General features: G+C 50.3%; 2 protein-coding genes across 6 annotated transcripts in view; one reads left to right on the forward strand and one right to left on the reverse strand.

The window, feature by feature from the left end:
• The window catches only part of morn2 (MORN repeat containing 2), a 61714-nt gene extending 48510 nt beyond the window's left edge, over positions 1 to 13204 (reverse strand). The window contains exons 1-2 of one of the 4 annotated variants that reach the window (XM_085981922.1): positions 13052 to 13204; positions 757 to 795 (exon numbers count right to left, since the gene is read on the reverse strand). In XM_085981922.1, coding sequence (XP_085838048.1) covers positions 757 to 795; positions 13052 to 13058 — 46 coding nt within the window. In that variant the 5' untranslated portion in view covers positions 13059 to 13204. The remainder of the gene's footprint in view (positions 1 to 756; positions 796 to 13051) is intronic. The other 3 variants (XM_085981919.1, XM_085981921.1, XM_085981920.1) reach the window with 3 other exon arrangements.
• A 31-nt stretch (positions 13205 to 13235) lies between these two features.
• The window catches only part of dhx57 (DEAH (Asp-Glu-Ala-Asp/His) box polypeptide 57), a 99746-nt gene continuing 94091 nt past the window's right edge, over positions 13236 to 18890 (forward strand). The window contains exons 1-3 of one of the 2 annotated variants that reach the window (XM_085981915.1): positions 13236 to 13316; positions 16339 to 16688; positions 17725 to 17877. In XM_085981915.1, the coding sequence (XP_085838041.1) occupies positions 16351 to 16688; positions 17725 to 17877 (491 nt within the window). In that variant the 5' untranslated portion in view covers positions 13236 to 13316; positions 16339 to 16350. Of the gene's footprint in view, positions 13406 to 16338; positions 16689 to 17724; positions 17878 to 18890 lie in introns of both variants that reach the window. The other variant, XM_085981914.1, reaches the window with a different exon arrangement.

An 18890-nucleotide genomic window follows, 5' to 3' on the forward strand; every position in this document is an offset into this window, starting at 1 on the left:
GCAAAAATCTATCAATCTCTGCCTGGAATATACTGAACGACTGAGCATCCACAGCCCTCTGGGGTAGAGAATTCCAAAGGTTCATCACCCTCTGAGTGGAGAAATTTCTCCTTATCTCAGTCCTAAATGGACTGAGACTGTGAGCCCCGTGTTCTAGACTCCCCAGCCAGGGGAAACATCCTCCCTGCATCTACCCTGTCAAGCCCTGTAAGAATTTTGTATGTTTCAATGAGATCACCTCTCATTCTTCTAAACTCTAGAGAATATATGCCGAGTCTACTCAATCTCTCCTCATAGGGCAATCCCCCCATCCCAGGAATCAGTCTGGTGAACCTTTGTTACACTCCCTCTATGGCAAGTATATCTTTTTCTATTTTTCCTACCAAAGTGGATAACTTCACATTTCTCCACATTATATTCCATTTGCCATGTTCTTGCCCACTCGCTTAATCTGTCTATATCCCCTTGCAGCCTCTTTGCATCCTCCTCACAACTTACATTCCCACCTAGCTTTGTGTCATCAGCAAATTTGCATATATTACATTTGGTCCCCTCATCCAAATCATTGATGTAGATCGTGAATAGCTGAGGCCCAGGCACTGATCCTTGCAGTGCCCCACTAGTTACAGCCTGCCAACCCAAAAATGACCCGTTTATTCCTACTCTCTGTTTTCTGCCGGTTAACCAATCCTTAATCCATGCTAATATAATAAAATAGATATCAAATAAGAATAAGAGGTTGTGAAGAAACCTTACTTGCTTTTTCCTTGGATAGAACTTTCTTTTTTGGTTTCACTGTAACAAGACAGCAAACATGGAAGTTAGTGGCAACTTGAAATACAGTCACTCGTACCTGGGCACAAGAAGTGCAAAATTTCGCACAGTCAATTTTATCCGGTCGAAAACAGTGGACAAGCCTAAAGAGAGCAGTTTACATTGTGTGTGGATCATTAACAATACAATTGTTCTCAATCATTCATCACCATTCATGTTTCAAAACATAAGAAATAGAAGCAGGAGTAGGCCATACGGCCCATCGAGCCTGCTCTGCCATTCAAGATCATGGCTAAACTTCTACATTGATTCCACTTTCCCGCCCGATCCCCGTATCTCTTGATTCCCTTAGTGCCCAACAATCTATCGATCTCAGCCTTGAATATACTCATCGACTGAGCAACCACAGCCTTCTGGGGTGAGAATTCCAAAGATTCACAACCCTCCGAGTGAAGAATGTCAAATACCAAGAGCTAAATACTGCAGAAAGCCTAGAGGAGTTTAGAAAGTGCAGGGGTGAAATTAAAAAGGAAATTAGGAAAGCAAAGAGAGGGCATGAAAAAATATTGGCAAGTAAAATCAAGGAAAACCCAAAGATGTTTTATAAATACATAAAGAGCAAGAGGATAACTAAAGGAAGAGTACGGCCTATTAGAGACCAAAAAGGAAGCTTTTGTGAGGAGGCGGAAGATGTGGGTATGGTTCTTAATGAATACTTTGTGTCTGTCTTCACAAAAGAGAGGGACGATGCAGGCATTGTAGTTAAGGAGGAGGAGTGTGAAATATTAGATAAGATAAACATAGTGAGAGAGGAAGTATTAAGGGGTTTAGCATTTTTGAAAGTAGATAAATCGCTGTTAAGAGAAGCAAGGGAGGAAATAGCGATGGCCCTGACCATCATTTTCCAATCCTCTCTGGCTACAGGTGTGGTGCTGGAGGACTGGAAGACTGCTAACTGTTGTTTAAAAAGGGAGAAAGGAATAGACCAAGTAATACAGGCCAGTCAGCCTAACCTCGGTGGTGGGCAAATTGTTGGAAAAAACACTAATTAGGCCACAGCTAGAATACTGCATACAGTTCTGGTCACCACACTACAGGAAAGATGTGATTGCATTACTTGTCATTTAGAAAGGCACGTATTAATTAAGGACAGTTAAGGGAAGGTTATAGAGTCATAGAGTCATAGAGTTATGCAGCACGGATAGAGGCCCTTCGGCCCATCGTGTCCGCGCCGGCCATCAAGCCCTGTCTAATCTAATCCCATATTCCAGCATTTGGTCCGTAGCCTTGTATGCTATGGCATTTCAAGTGCTCATCCAAATGCTTCTTAAATGTTGTGAGGGTTCCTGCCTCCACAACCCTTTCAGGCAGTGAGTTCCAGACTCCAACCACCCTCTGGGTGAAAAAGTTCTTTCTCAAATCCCCTCTAAACCTCCCGCCCTTTACCTTGAATCTATGCCCCCTAGTTATTGATCCTTCTACTAAGGGAAAAAGCTCCTCAGTATCCATCCTATCTATGCCCCTCATAATTTTGTACACCTCAATCATGCCCCCCCTCAGCCTCCTCTGCTCCAAGGAAAACAAACCCAATCTGCCCAGTCTCTCTTCATAGCTGAAGCGCTCCAGCCCTGGTAACATCCTGGTGAATCTCCTCTGCACCCTCTCCAAAGCGTTCACATCCTTCCTGTAGTGTGGCGACCAGAACTGCACACAGTATTCCAGCTGTGGCCTAACCAGTGTTTTATACAGCTCCATCATAACCTCCTTGCTCTTATATTCTATGCCTCGGCTAATGAAGGCAAGTATCCCATATGCCTTTTTTACCACCTTATCCACCTGTTCCGCCGCCTTCAGGGATCTGTGTACTTGCACACCCAGATCCCTCTGACCCTCCGTCTTGCCTAGGGTCTTACCATTCATTGTGTATTCCCTTGCCTTGTTAGTCCCCCCCAAAGTGCATCACCTCGCACTTTTCCGGGTTAAATTCCATTTGCCACTGTTCCGCCCATCTGACCAACCCATCTATATCGTCCTGCAGACTGAGGCTACCCTCCTCGCTATTTACCACCCTACCAATTTTTGTATCATCCGCGAACTTACTGATCATACCTTTTACATTCATATCCAAGTCATTAATGTAGACCACAAACAGCAAGGGACCCAGCACCGATCCCTGTGGTACCCCACTGGCCACAGGCTTCCAGTCACAAAAACAACCTTCGACCATCACCCTCTGCCTTCTGCCACTAAGCCAGTTTTGTATCCAATGTGCCAAGGCACCCTGGATTCCATGGGCTCTTACCTTCTTGACCAGTCTCCTGTGCGGGACTTTATCGAAGGCCTTACTGAAATCCATGTATACCACATCCACTGCGTTACCCTCATCCACACACCTAGTCACCCCCTCAAAAAATTCAATCAAATTAGTCAGACGTGATCTTCCCTTGACAAAGCCATGTTGACTATCCCTGATTAATCCTTGCCTCTCCAAGTGGAGACTAATTTTGTCCCTCAGAATTTTTTCCAATAATTTTCCTACCACTGATGTTAGGCTCACTGGCCTGTAGTTCCCCGGTTTTTCCCTACTTCCCTTCTTGAATAATGGTACTACATTAGCGGTTCTCCAGTCCTCTGGCACATCCCCTGTGGCCAGAGAGGTCCTGAATATATGTGTTAGAGCCCCCGCAATCTCTTCCTTTGCCTCACACAGCAGCCTGGGATACATTTCGTCCGGGCCTGGGGATTTATCCATTTTTAGGCCTGCTAAAACCGCCAATACCTCCTCCCTCTCGATGTTAATATGTTTGAGCATATCACAGTCCCCCCCGCCCTATTTCTATGTCTACATCGTCCTTCTCCATAGTGAAAACAGATGCAAAAAATTCATTTAGAACCCCTCCTACATCTTCCGGCTCCACACACAGATTGCCACTTATGTCTAACTTGATTGAATTTTTTCAGAAGGTAAGGTTGATGAGGGTAGTGCATTTGATGTAGTCTACTTGGATTTTAGCAGGTGTTTAGACAAGGTCCCACATGGCAGACTGATCAGAAGAGTAAAAGCCCATGGGATCCAAGGGAAAATGGCAAGTTGGATCCAAAATTGGCTCAGTGGCAGGAAACAAAGGTTAATGGTCGACGGATGTTTTTGTGACTTGAAGGTTGTTTCCAGTGGGGTTCCGCAAGGCTCAGTACTAGGTCTCTTGCTTTTTGTGGTATGTATCAATGATTTAGACTTCAATGTAAGGGGCATGATTAAGAAGTTTGCAGATGATACAAAAATTGGCCGTGAGGAAGAAAGCTGTAGACTGCAGAAAGATATCAATGGACTGGTCAGGTCAGGTGAGAGGAAAAGTGGCAAATGGAATTAAATCTGGAGAAGTGTGAGGTAATGCATTTGGGGAGGGCTAACAAGGCATGGGAATACACAATAAATGGTAGGATACTGAAAAGTGGAGTCGAACAAATGGATTTTGGAGTGCATGTCCACAGACCCCTGAATGTAGCAGGACAGGTGGATAAGGTGGTTAAGAAGGTATATGGGATGCTTCCCTTTATTAGCTGAGGCATAAAATATAAAAGCAGGGAGGTTATGCTTGAACTGTATAAAACACTAGTTAGGCCACAGCTAGAATACTGCATACAGTTCTGGTCACCACACTACAGGAAAGATGTGATTGCACTGGAGAGGGTACAGAGGAGATTTACAAGGATGTTGCCAGGACTGAAGGATTTTAGCTATGAGGAAAGATTGGATAGGCTGGGGTTGTTTTCTTTGGAACAGAGGAGGTTGAGGGGAGATTTAATTGAGGTGTATAAAATTATAAGCAGCATAGATAAAGTGGATAGGAAGGACCTATTGCCATTAGCAGAGAGGTCAATAACCAGGGGGCATAGAGTTAAAGTAATTGGTAGAAGGATTAGAGGGGAGTGGAGGAGAACTTTTTTCACCCAGAGGGCGGTGGGGGTCTGGAACTCACTGCCTGAAAGGGTGGTAGAGGCAGAGACCCTCATCACATTTAAAAAGTACTTGGATATGCACTTGAAGTGCTGTAACATACAAGGCTACGGACCAAGAGCTGGAAAGTGGCATTAGGCTGGATGGGTCTTTTTCGGCCGGCACAGACACAATGGGCCGAATGGCCTCCTTCTGTGCAGTAAATTTCTATGATTCTAAGAAATGTTTCCTCATCTCAGTCCTAAATGGCCACCCCTTACCCTGAGTCTAGTACCCCTAGTTCTAGACTCTCCAGCCAAGGGAAACAGCCTCTCAGCATCTACCCTGTAAAGCCCTTTAAGAATTTTATACATTTCAATGAGATCACTTCTCATTCTTCTAAACTCCAGAGAATAAAGGCCCATTCTACTCAATCTCACCTCACAGGACAGCCCTCTCATCCCAGGAATCAATCCAGTGAACCTTTGTTGCAGCCCCTCTAAGGCAAGTATATCCTTCCTTAGGTAAGGAGACCAAACTTGTACACAGTACTCCAGGTGTGGTCTCACCAAAGCCCTATATAATTGCTGCAAGACCTCCTTACTCTTATATTCCAACCCCATTGCAATAAAGGCTAACATACTATTTGCCTTCCAAATTGCTTGCTGTACCTGCATGTTAACTTTCAGTGATTTGTGTACAAGGACACCCAAATCCCTCTGAATACCAACATTTACTAGTCTCTCACCTTCTGAAAAATATTCTGCTTTTCCATTCTTCCTACCAAAGTGGATAATTTCAAACTTCCCCACATTATACCCCATTTGCTACTTTCTTGTCCAATCACTTAACTGGTCTATATACCTTTGCAGCCTCTTTGCGTCCTCCTCACAGCTTACTTTCCTAGCTTTGTATTATCAGCAAACTTGGATACATTGCACTCGGTCCCCTCATCTAAGTAATTGATATAGATTGTAAATGGCTGAGGCCCAAGCACTGATCCTTGCTGCACTCCACTAGTTATACTCTGCCATCCCGAAAATGATCCGTTTATACCTACTCTCTGTTATCTGTCCGTTAACCAATCCTCAATCCATGCTAATATATTACCCCCAATCCCATGAGCCCTAATCTTGTGTAATAACCTCCTGTGTGGCGCCTTATCAAATGCTTTCTGAAAATCCAAATATACTACATCAACTGGTTCCCCCTTATCTACCCTGCTAATTACCCCTCAAAAAACTCTAATAGATTTGTCAAACACAATTTCCCTTTCATAAAACCATGTTGACTCTGCCTAATCATATTATGATTTTCCAAGTGCTCTGTTACCATGTCTTTAATAATAGATTCTAGCATTTTCCCTGCTACTGATGTCAGGCTAACAGGTCTATAGTTCCCTGTTTTCTCTCTCCCTCCTTTCTTGAACAGCAGGGTTACATTTGCTACCTTCCAATTCACAAGGACCATTCTAGAATCTAGGGAATTCTGGACAATCAAAACCAATGCATCCACTATCTCTGCAGCTACCTCTTTTAAAACCCTAGGTGTAGGCCATCAGGTCCAGGGGATTTGTCAGCTTTTAGTCTCATTAATTTTTCCAGTACTTTTACTTGAGGTCATCTAAAACTCAGCTGCCCGAGTCCTAACTTGCACCAAGTCCCGTTCGCTCATCACCCCTGTGCTCGCTGACCTACATTGGTTCCCGGTTAAGCAACGCCTTGATTTCAAAATTCTCATCCTTGTTTTCTAATCTCTCCATGGCCTCGCCCCTCCCTATCCCTGAAATCTCCTTCAGCCCCACAACCTCCCCCGAGATATCTGCGCTCCTCAAATTTTGCCCTCTCGAGCATCCCTGATTATAATCGCTCAACCATCGGTGGCCGTGCCTTCAGCTGCCTAGGCCCTAAGCTCTGGAATTCTCTCCCTAAACCTCTCCGCCTCTCTACCTCACTTTCCTCCTTTAAGACGCTCCTTAAAACCTACCTCTTTGACAAAGCTTTTGGTCATCTGCCCTAATTTGCGCCTCCCGTTAGCGCCCCGGGGGGGGGGGGGGGCGCTAACGCATCCAATTTCACCCTCTTATTTTCCTATTAAAGCCTGAACTGTTCACATTCAATATCATAACAATCACATGTCAACTAAATTGTAAATTCTGGGTAACTTGTGTTCAGGTTTTCATATATTGGCACATCTATATGCATGTTCACCAATCTAAACATGTAGCTGCAAATTAGGATTAGGGGTAGGGGTTAGTGGCTCGGGTTAGAATTAGGGTTATGGTTAGGATTACAGGTAGGGATTCGTGGCTAGGGTAAGGGTTAGGGTTAAGGTTAGGGGTAGGGTTAGTGGCTCGGGTTAAGGTTAGGGTTAGTGGCTCAGGTTAACGTTATGATTTGGGGTAAGGTTAGGGGTCGGGGTTAGTGGCTCATGTTATGGTTAGGGTTAGGATGGGGTAGGGGTTAGTGGCTAGGGTTACGATTAGGGATAGGGTTAGTGGCTCGGGTTGAGGTTAGGATTGGGGTAGGGTTAGTGGCTCGGGTTAAGGTTAGGATTAGGGGTAGGTGTCAGCGGCTAGGGTTAGGATTAGGGTTATGGTTAGGATTAGAGGTAGAGATTCGTGGCTAGGATTAGGGGTTGGGATTAGGGTTAGTGTTGTTAGGATTGGGGTAGGGTTAGTGGCTAGGGTTAGGGTTAGTGGTATGGGTTAGTGGCTCAGGTTAATGTTAGGATTAGGGATAATGTTACATTTAAGATTAGGGGTAGGGTTAGGGTTTGGGTTAGGATTACGGTTAGGGCTAGGATTAGGGGTAGAGGTTAGTGGCTAGGGTTAGGATTAGCGGTGAGGGTTAGTGGCTAGGGTTGAGGTTAGGATAAGGGTTAGGGTTATGGTTACGGTTAGGATTAAGGGTAGGTGTTAGTAGCTAGGGTTAGGATTAGCGGTGCGGATTAGTGGCTAGGGTTGAGGTTAGGATAAGGGGTAGGGTTACGGTTACGGTTAGGATTAGGGGTAGGTGTTAGTAGCTAGGTTTAAGTATTAGGGTTAATGTTTGGGTTAGGTTAGTGATAAGTATTAAGATTAGTGGTTAGGATTGCGTGGTCAGGAGTTAGTGACTCGGGTTAAGGTTAGGATTAGAACCCGCTATTGACAATGCCATTGTCAGTCAATGCGCCCTTATTTTATTTTTTACTCATAGATAAACCAGTATAAAGTGAAAGCAGCAAGGCTCGGTAAACCAGTCCCAGGGTGGCGTGTGTTAAGTGCACTGCCCCACTCCCTGGGGCACAGTCAGGGAGAGCGGGTGGGCACAGTCTGGGAGAGGGAGAGCAGGCACAATCTGGGAGAGTGGGCACAGTCTGGGAGAGGGAGAGTGGGCACAATCTGGGAGAGTGGGCACAGTCTGGGAGAGGGAGAGTGGGCACAGTCAGGGAGAGCGGGTGGGCACAGCCTGGGAGAGGGAGAGCGGGCACAGTCTGAGAGAGTGGGCACAGTCAGGGAGAACAGGTGGGCACAGTCTGGGAGAGGGAGAGCAGGCACAGTCTGGGAGAGTGGGCACAGTCTGGGAGAGGGAGAGTGGGCACAGTCTGGGAGAGGGAGAGCGGGCACAGTCTGGTAGAGTGGGCACAGTCTGGGAGAGGGAGAGCGGGCACAGTCTGGGAGAGCGGGCACAGTCTGGGAGAGCAAGCACAGTCTGGGAGAGGGAGAGTGGGCACAGTCTGGGAGAGCGGGCAGTCTGGGAGAGGGAGAGCGGGCACAGTCTGAGAGTGGGCACAGTCTGGGAGAGGGAGAGCGGGCACAGTCTGAGAGAGGGAGAGCGGGCACAGTCTGGGAGAGGGAGAGCGGGCACAGTCTGGGAGAGGGAGAGCGGGCACATTCTGGGAGAGGGAGAGCAGGCACAGTCTGGGAGAGTGGGCACAGTCTGGGAGAGGGAGAGCAGGCACAGTCTGGGAGAGCGGGCACAGTCTGGGAGAGCGGGCAGTCTGGGAGAGGGAGACTGGGCACAGTCTGAGAGAGTGGGCACAGTCTGGGAGAGGGAGAGCAGGCACAGTCTGGGAGAGTGGGCACAGTCTGGGAGAGGGAGAGTGGACACTGTCTGGGAGAGGGAGAGCGGGCACAGTCTGGGAGAGGGAGAGCGGGCACTGTCTGGGAGAGGGAGAGCGGGCACAGTCTGGGAGAGGGAGAGCGGGCACAGTCTGGGAGAGCGGGCGCAGGCAGAGTCTGGGAGAGTAGGCAGAGTCTGGGAGAGTGGGCACAGTCTGGGAGAGGGAGAGCGGGCACAGTCTGGGAGAGCGGGCACAGTCTGGGAGAGCGGGCACAGTCTGGGAGAGGGAGAGCGGGCACAGTCTGGGAGAGTGGGCACAGTCTGGGAGAGGGAGAGCGGGCACAGTCTGGGAGAGCAAGCACAGTCTGGGAGAGGGAGAGTGGGCACAGTCTGGGAGAGCGGGCAGTCTGGGAGAGGGAGAGCGGGCACAGTCTGAGAGTGGGCACAGTCTGGGAGAGGGAGAGCGGGCACAGTCTGAGAGAGGGAGAGCGGGCACAGTCTGGGAGAGGGAGAGCGGGCACAGTCTGGGAGAGGGAGAGCGGGCACAGTCTGGGAGAGTGGGCACATTCTGGGAGAGGGAGAGCAGGCACCGTCTGGGAGAGTGGGCACAGTCTGGGAGAGGGAGAGCAGGCACAGTCTGGGAGAGCGGGCACAGTCTGGGAGAGCGGGCAGTCTGGGAGAGGGAGACTGGGCACAGTCTGAGAGGGTGGGCACAGTCTGGGAGAGGGAGAGCAGGCACAGTCTGGGAGAGTGGGCACAGTCTGGGAGAGGGAGAGCGGGCACTGTCTGGGAGAGGGAGAGCGGGCACTGTCTGGGAGAGGGAGAGCGGGCACAGTCTGGAAGAGCGGGCGCAGGCAGAGTCTGGGAGAGTAGGCAGAGTCTGGGAGAGTGGGCACAGTCTGGGAGAGGGAGAGCGGGCACAGTCTGGGAGAGCGGGCACAGTCTGGGAGAGCAGGCACAGTCTGGGAGAGCGGGCACAGTCTGGGAGAGTGCGGGCACAGTCTGGGAGAGTGCGGGTAGTCTGGGAGAGCGGGCACAGTCTGGGAGAGGGAGAGCGGGCACAGTCTGGGAGAGTGGGCACAGTCTGGGAGAGCGGGCGCAGTCTGGGAGAGGGAGAGCGGGCACAGTCTGGGAGAGTGGGCACCGTCTGGGAGAGCGGGCACCGTCTGGGAGAGCGGGCACAGTCTGGGAGAGGGAGAGCGGCCAGAGTCTGGGAGAGCAGGCACAGTCTGGGAGAGCAGGCAGAGTCTGGTAGAGGGTGAGCGGGCACAGTCTGGGAGAGTGGGCACAGTCTGGGAGAGTGGGCACAGTCTGGGAGAGGGCGAGCGGGCACAGTCTGGGAGAGTGGGCACAGTCTGGGAGAGGGAGAGCGGGCACAGTCTGGGAGAGCGGGCACAGTCTGGGAGAGCAGGCACAGTCTGGGAGAGGGAGAGTGGGCACAGTCTGGGAGCGGGAGAGTGGGCACAGTCTGGGAGAGGGAGAGTGGGCACAGTCTGGGAGAGGGTGAGCGGGCACAGTCTGGGAGAGTGGGCACAGTCTGGGAGAGGGAGAGCGGGCTCAGTCTGGGAGAGTGGGCACAGTCTGGGAGAGTGGGCACAGTCTGGGAGAGGGTGAGCGGGCACAGTCTGGGAGAGTGGGCACAGTCTGGGAGAGGGAGAGCGGGCTCAGTCTGGGAGAGTGCGCACAGTCTGGGAGAGTGGGCACAGTCTGGGAGAGTGGGCACAGTCTGGGAGAGGGAGAGTGGGCACAGTCTGGGAGAGGGTGAGCGGGCACAGTCTGGGAGAGTGGGCACAGTCTGGGAGAGCGGGCAGTCTGGGAGAGGGAGAGCGGGCACAGTCTGAGAGTGGGCACAGTCTGGGAGAGGGAGAGCGGGCACAGTCTGAGAGAGGGAGAGCGGGCACAGTCTGGGAGAGGGAGAGCGGGCACAGTCTGGGAGAGGGAGAGCGGGCACAGTCTGGGAGAGTGGGCACATTCTGGGAGAGGGAGAGCAGGCACAGTCTGGGAGAGTGGGCACAGTCTGGGAGAGGGAGAGCAAGCACAGTCTGGGAGAGCGGGTACAGTCTGGGAGAGCGGGCAGTCTGGGAGAGGGAGACTGGGCACAGTCTAGGAGAGTGGGCACAGTCTGGGAGAGGGGGTGTGGACACTGTCTGGGAGAGGGAGAGCGGGCACAGTCTGGGAGAGGGAGAGCGGGCACAGTCTGGGAGAGCGGGCGCAGGCAGAGTCTGGGAGAGTGGGCACAGTCTGGGAGAGCGGGCACAGTCTGGGAGAGCAGGCACAGTCTGGGAGAGTGGGCACAGTCTGGGAGAGCGGGCACAGTCTGGGAGAGGGAGAGCGGGCACAGTCTGGGAGAGCGGGCAGTCTGGGAGAGTGGGCACAGTCTGGGAGAGCGGGCACAGTCTGGGAGAGGGTGAGCGGGCACAGTCTGGGAGAGTGGGCACAGTCTGGGAGAGGGAGAGTGGGCACAGTCTGGGAGAGTGGGCACAGTCTGGGAGAGCGGGCACAGTCTGGGAGAGTGGGCACAGTCTGGGAGAGCGGGCACAGTCTGGGAGAGGGAGAGTGGGCACAGTCTGGGAGTGTGGGCACAGTCTGGGAGAGGGAGAGCGGGCACAGTCTGGGAGAGTGGGCACAGTCTGGGAGAGTGGGCACTGCCTGGGAGAGCGGGCACCGTCTGGGAGAGCGGGCACCGTCTGGGAGAGGGAGAGCGGGCACAGTCTGGGAGAGTGGGCACAGTCTGGGAGAGGGAGAGCGGCCAGAGTCTGGGAGAGCAGGCACAGTCTGGGAGAGCAGGCAGAGTCTGGTAGAGGGTGAGCGGGCACAGTCTGGGAGAGTGGGCACAGTCTGGGAGAGCGGGCACAGTCTGGGAGTGCGGGCACAGTCTGGGAGTGCGGGCACAGTCTGGGAGGAGAGCGGGCACAGTCTGGGAGAGCGGGCACAGTCTGGGAGAGCGGGCACAGTCTGGGAGAGCGGGCACAGTCTGGGAGAGCGGGCACAGTCTGGGAGAGCGGGCACAGTCTGGGAGAGGGAGAGTGGGCACAGTCTGGGAGAGGGAGAGTGGGCACAGTCTGGGAGAGGGGGTGTGGACACTGTCTGGGAGAGGGAGAGCGGGCACAGTCTGGGAGAGGGAGAGCGGGCACAGTCTGGGAGAGCGGGCGCAGGCAGAGTCTGGGAGAGTGGGCACAGTCTGGGAGAGCGGGCACAGTCTGGGAGAGCAGGCACAGTCTGGGAGAGCGGGCACAGTCTGGGAGAGCGGGCACAGTCTGGGAGAGGGAGAGCGGGCACAGTCTGGGAGAGCGGGCAGTCTGGGAGAGTGGGCACAGTCTGGGAGAGTGCGCACAGTCTGGGAGAGCGGGCACAGTCTGGGAGAGGGTGAGCGGGCACAGTCTGGGAGAGTGGGCACAGTCTGGGAGAGGGAGAGCGGGCACAGTCTGGGAGAGTGGGCACAGTCTGGGAGAGTGGGCACAGTCTGGGAGAGCGGGCACAGTCTGGGAGAGCGGGCACAGTCTGGGAGAGCGGGCACAGTCTGGGAGAGGGAGAGCGGGCACAGTCTGGGAGAGGGAGAGTGGGCACAGTCTGGGAGTGTGGGCACAGTCTGGGAGAGGGAGAGCGGGCACAGTCTGGGAGAGTGGGCACAGTCTGGGAGAGTGGGCACTGCCTGGGAGAGCGGGCACCGTCTGGGAGAGCGGGCACCGTCTGGGAGAGGGAGAGCGGGCACAGTCTGGGAGAGTGGGCACAGTCTGGGAGAGGGAGAGCGGCCAGAGTCTGGGAGAGCAGGCACAGTCTGGGAGAGCAGGCAGAGTCTGGTAGAGGGTGAGCGGGCACAGTCTGGGAGAGTGGGCACAGTCTGGGAGAGCGGGCACAGTCTGGGAGTGCGGGCACAGTCTGGGAGTGTGGGCACAGTCTGGGAGGAGAGCGGGCACAGTCTGGGAGAGCGGGCACAGTCTGGGAGAGCGGGCACAGTCTGGGAGAGCGGGCACAGTCTGGGAGAGGGAGAGTGGGCACAGTCTGGGAGAGGGAGAGTGGGCACAGTCTGGGAGAGGGAGAGTGGGCACAGTCTGGGAGAGGGTGAGCGGGCACAGTCTGGGAGAGTGGGCACAGTCTGGGAGAGGGAGAGCGGGCTCAGTCTGGGAGTGGGCACAGTCTGGGAGAGTGGGCACAGTCTGGGAGAGGGTGAGCGGGCACAGTCTGGGAGAGTGGGCACAGTCTGAGAGAGGGAGAGCGGGCTCAGTCTGGGAGAGTGGGCACAGTCTGGGAGAGTGGGCACAGTCTGGGGTATTGGGCGCGCACAGGCGCCACTTACCCGGCATCTTCCTCAGCAAAAGGATTTAATGGCTGAAAGGTCCGAGCTGCCGGGACCGCGCTCCTCTCTGCCTTCGCCGACTGCTGGGCCTTTGGTGACAAAGGGAGCGGCTGAGGTTTTGCAGCGAGCAAAGCGGAGGCCGGGCAGTCTCCATGGTAACCAGCGCCACCTTGACCCGGAAGTGGTACTCAATCACTTCCGGGCTACCCGGCGCCCACCGCTGGCCTGTGTTTTGCGAGATTTGCCAATGAAAGGGTAAAAGCCGGTAAGGAAAGCAGCTGAGGCAGCGATGACACCCGGGCCGGGCTGGGTGTTACCGCTTGGGGAAGCGCTGCCTGGTTCACCACACGTTAGGTGCTCGCTCTTTTAATGTTATCCCGAGTGGACTGGGGCTGATTCCCCTCACGTTTCTACAGCGCCTTTCACAACCTCAGGACGTTCGAAAGCGTTTTACAGCCAATGAAGTACTTTTTGAAGTGTAGTCACTGTTGTCATGTAAGAAAAGGGCAGCCAATTTGCGCACAGCAAGCTCCCACAAACAGCAATGTGATAATGACCAGATAATCTCTCTTAGTGATGCTGGTTGAGGTATAAATATTGGCCAGGACAGGGGGGAACTCCCCTGCTCTTCGAAATAGTGCCTTGGGATCTTTTTACATCCACCTGAGAGGGCAGATGGGGCCTCAGTTTAGCGTCTCATCCAATCTGCGGCACGTCTGACAGTGCAGCGCTTGATCCGCAATGTTCCCCTTAAGCTGAGTAGCAATCGCGGGGGGGGGGTGTCCCGTGTGGGCTGCTCACCAGCTGTTGCGCAGCAAATGTAAAAGTACCGTGCACCTAAAATAAAAATTAGAGAGAATGTTGTCTCTCAGCACTGCACTTAAGTGTCGGCCTAGATTTTGTGCTCCCGTCTCTGGAGTTGGACTTTCCACAGCCCACAACCTTCTGACTCATAGGCGAGAGTGCTACCACTGAGCCACGGCTGACGCCATGGTGAGAGTGGCAGGTGTGAGCTCCATAAGGTTAATGATGTTGATGTTGACTGCCACCCCGCAATAGTCACTCATTTTGGATTTAAAATGAGACCCGTATTGGTGTCTGCCACCCTTAAAGATAACATAGCTTCAGATATTAGAAAATGAAACTGCAAATATTGGAAATCAGAAGTTAAAAATCAGAAAATCATGGAAGTACTGTCTGTTTCTGATCATTTAAAGTCATTTTTTTCTGCTGATATGATTGCTGTTTTCAGGATTCTGAAGGGACTTGACACTGTAACCCATGATGAACTGTTTCACCTTGTGTAGAACCAGAGGACACAGCCTGCACTTTTGGGGGGGGCGGGTGTTAAATTCAAAATGTACCAATATTTCAGTGACTTAAGTGGTCAGTCTATAGAACAGGCTAGGGAGATAGTGGAAGCAATTAGTGTTGATTCATTCAAAGAAAATTAGATAAATTTCTTTCAGAAAGTAACTCTTTGGGATACAGTATATGAGTAATTTGAGACATGCCCTGTGGCAAGTGTAGCACCCTTGGGATGAACAGGTGACTTTGGACCTATGGTTCCCCAAGCTCTTCCCCACTGGGGGTTTTCCTCGCCTCATGTCTGGGTCTGTTGCAGACTCATTGATAGAGACTGATTGCTATGATTAGTCAACAACCCCATTATCATTGTATTATGGAATTACCAGGATGGTAGAAGGTGAACTAGATAGACTATGGTCTTTTATCGTCTAGCAAATTCCTATCTTCCTGCTTAAAATTTGAATTATCCAATAATTTGAATTAAGAAATATAAATGACAGCAAAGTGGGAGTTTATTGCTAAAAATAATAGATCATTTACTTCAAGTTACTTTCAATTAAGGGGAGTTGACTGTACACACAGCAGGTCATTCAGCAACAATCTTTACAAAGTAATTAATGTTTAACATCTTAAAAGTGTGATTTTTTTTTTAATGTGAAGGTTGAATTTGTAAACATTTGCTAAGATATAAGGCTTCTATTTTCATTGTGGTTGATGTTACTAATTATGTTCTATGTTATTACTGTTTCCTTTGCCTTCGACCTCCCTAACAGAGTAAGAATCAGATTTAGGAATTTTTTAAATGGTGAGAAACTTTTAAATGTTGGTGTTCAGAGAGATTTGGGTGTCCTCGTGCAAGAAACACAAAAAGCTAGCATGCAGGTACAGCAAGCAATAAGGAAGGCAACTGGCATGTTGGCTTATATTGCAAGGGGGTTGGAATATAAGAGTAAGGAAGTCTTGCTACAATTGTACAGGGCTGTGGTGAGACCACACCTGGAGTACTGTGCACAGTTTTGGTCTCCTTATCTAAGGAAGGATATACTTGCCTTGGAGGCGGTGCAACGAAGGTTCACTAGATTGATTCCTAGGATGAGAGGGCTGTCCTATGATCAGAGATTGCGTAGAATGGGCCTATACTTTCTGGAGTTTAGAAGAATGAGAGGTGATCGCATTGAAACATACAAGATTCTGAAGGGGATTGACAGGGTAGATGCTGAGAGGTTGTTTCCCCTGGCTGGAGTGTCTAAAACTAGGGGGCATAGTCTCAGGATAAGTGGTCGGCCATTTAAGACCGAGATGAGGAGGATTTTCTTCACTCAGAGGGTCGTGAATCTTTGGAATTCTCTGCCCCAGAGGGCTGTGGTGCTGAGTCTTTGAGTATATGCAAGGCTGAGATAGAGAGATTTTTGGACTCTAGGAGAATCGAGGGATATGGGAGTCGGGCAGGAAAGTGGAGTTGAGGTGAATGATCAGCCATGATCTTATTGAATGGCGGAGCAGGCTCGAGGGGTCGTATGGCCTACTCCTGCTCCTATTTATATGTTCTTATATAAACCACCTTGCACAGTTTGAACAACCACGGAACATGGAATAATGAAATCATCCACTCATGCCTTGCCTTGCAAAGCTTCCAAGTTGATTGTGAGTGAAATACTTATTTTATTCTGCTACATTCATCAATATAAAAAGTTCAGATAAGTGGAGAGAAGGCACTTTGCGCTTTTTGAAGTGTGGTCGCTGTTGTAATGTAGGAACCGCAGCAGCCAATTTGTGCCCAGCAAGGTCCCAGAAACAGCAATGTGATAATGACCAGATAATCTGTCTTTTTTTTTAAAGTGACGTTGGTTGAGGGATAAATATTGGCCAGGACACCATGCAGATCTCACCTGCAATGTATTATAAATGTCCAGTATTGCTAACTATTTGGTTGTAATTGAAATCTGTAATATGTAACAAGTGGTTCATCTTTTGAACAGTGATCACAGAAAATGAATTTTGGAAGGAGGCCAAACCGAGGAGGAGGAAGGTTCAACAAGCCTCGTGGTGGTGGTGGCGGAGGAGGAAGTAGGAAAAGCTCAGGCAAAGCATGGGACGATGGGGATGATTTCAGTTTCTCCCGAAAGCCAGCCCTCCCGACCAGGCCTCGGGGTAGAGGTAGGGGTAGAGCCGGCACTGGAAGTAGAGGTAACGCTGGAAGTAGAGCTAGAGCTGGAAGTAGATTCGGAACCGGAAGTAGAGCTGGAGCTGAAAGTAGGAAATGCCCTGATGAAATGTTGAAGGAGCACGGAGAGTTCAACTTATTCGGTAATCTGATCAAATCACAAAGGTAGGTGCAGAGCTTGGCCAACACGGATTAATGCGCCAGCTGCACTTATATCATTTGAACCTTTCTGCTTAAGTCATAAATAATTTTTTAGTGAACATGTTTGAACTATGACTCCTCGCGTTGCTGACCTCCGCTGTCTAACGGAAGAAACACTCCACAGAAGTCGGATAATTCACCACAGGGTGAAAGGGGAAACCCAAAATAATTTAACCCAAGTGATTCTTGTGCTGCCTCCAGCAGTTGGTAAGAAAGTGACATTTGAAGATGTGTGTGAGCAAGTCATCTGGCCGGTCCGTTGCGAAATGGTGCTTTGGGATGGTAAACGAGGAGGATAACTACTTTTTTTTTTTAAAGCCGAAGTGTTTTAAAACAAGCAAATTGTTTTAAAATATAATCACTACATAATGGCTGTTAGTGGGCATAAATTGTTTTGTATACTGTGGAGAGGAGAGAAATGTTGGTCTCACTAAAGATAAACAGACCAAAGGAGCATTTTCACTGCTTTGCCTGTTACATCAGATGTGGATTATCGATCTGGGTGTGCTTTGCTGTCCACTGAATTGGCAGAAAGCCCTGGCGATGAAATTGGTCTCCGCTTCGAGCACGGGCCAGGCTCATACTGAATCAGCAGCCAGCATTACACCGCCCCCAACTTTTTTTTTCCCATTTACTTCAATGGAAAAAAAACAATCGAGCGTGGTGTAAAATGGGCTGCTGATTCACGGTGAAGACCAATTTCACCCCACCTGTGTTTCTGTTGCCCTATGCCATTCCTGGGCACTGTTAGATGCAGTAAACTGATGCTGTATCTTGAACATCAGCCGATGTGATTGATGTCACATTGTGACTCAGTGCAAAGAGGAACCTGTCCCATTCCTAAGCAGCATCACCCACTACTTTGAACACAGTGAATCAGCATATTTTATCTTTTTTTAAATTCCAGTACAGCATAGATTTTGGATGGATGCCTTTCATGGGAAAGTTAAATGCTGCTGCAATGGTTCTGTTGACATTTTGGCCATTTCTTTTTCTGCAGGTCAAACTCTGATAGCCAAAGGGGAGGCAGATTTAAATCCAAATCTGAACACCGAGTACCTCTGCAGACTATACACATGACCACTGAGAACCAGAAGGAAGTTAAGCAACTTCTCCGAGAGCTGCAAATTCTAGAAAAGGAGGCTGCAGCAGAGTAAGCTCATCTCGTGTTTTTATTTTCCTCCCTCTCGAGCTTTCCATTTTCATTCCACTCGCAGAATGAAAGCTAAAAGTGTGACCCTTTTGCATAGTGTAATTTATTTCTGGGCCGGGTTGGGGCAGTGGTCTGGATTCTGGCCTATTTCAACACTGATACCTTAAATTATATCCAGCTCAGACTGAGGGGGATGAGAGTCGTCTTGTGTGTGATGCGTTTGGTCCGTCTCAATCCAATGTATGGCTGCCTGAAATGGAAGATTTCCATTCTCCAGCATTAACATCCCTCGCCTTGAAGAGCACTAAATTCCTCTCCAAAAAAGGTGTGTTTTAAAAAAAAAAATGTGATTCAGAGCTAGCTCTCACTACTTTATGTTCTGGCGCACCAACAGCAGCAGAATGGGATTTCAATGAATACTCCAATGAGCAGATTCACGTAGATGGAGATAGTGGAAAGCATGGTTCATTCATCTGAAAGGACTATACTATTAAGGACAAGCATTCACAGTGGTGGAGCCACAATCTGAGTGTGTTCAAGGTAGCCCATTGAAGCTTGAACATGCTGAACCATAGACTAGTGGCCCACTTACGATTGCCCACCACAAACTACTCCTCTCCACTTTCCTGCCATAGAGAGATGCTGAGGAGACTCTAAGCACTTCCCTGCAGCGAGAGAGCGGAAATCAACAAGGCAATCTTAAACACCTCTGGATGCCCATCTAGGGAGAGAGCGACAACAACAACTTGCATTTATACAGCGTCTTTAATGTAGTAAAACATCCCAAGCTGCTTCACAGGAGCGTAATCAGACATAAATTGACACTGAGCCAAGGAAGGAGATATTAGGACAGGTGACTAAAAGCTTGGTCAAAGAGGTAGGTTTTAAGGAGTGTCTTAAAGGAGGAGAGAGAGAAGCGGAGAAGTTTGGGAAGGGAATTCCAGAGCTTTCAGCCTAGACAGCTGAAGGCATGGCCGCCAGTGGTGGAGTGTATGGAGTGGGAGATGCACAAG

This window comes from Somniosus microcephalus, chromosome 3, assembly GCF_052327205.1.
Source record: "Somniosus microcephalus isolate GS21.2 chromosome 3, FLI_Smic_1.0, whole genome shotgun sequence".
Lineage (NCBI taxonomy): Eukaryota > Metazoa > Chordata > Chondrichthyes > Squaliformes > Somniosidae > Somniosus > Somniosus microcephalus.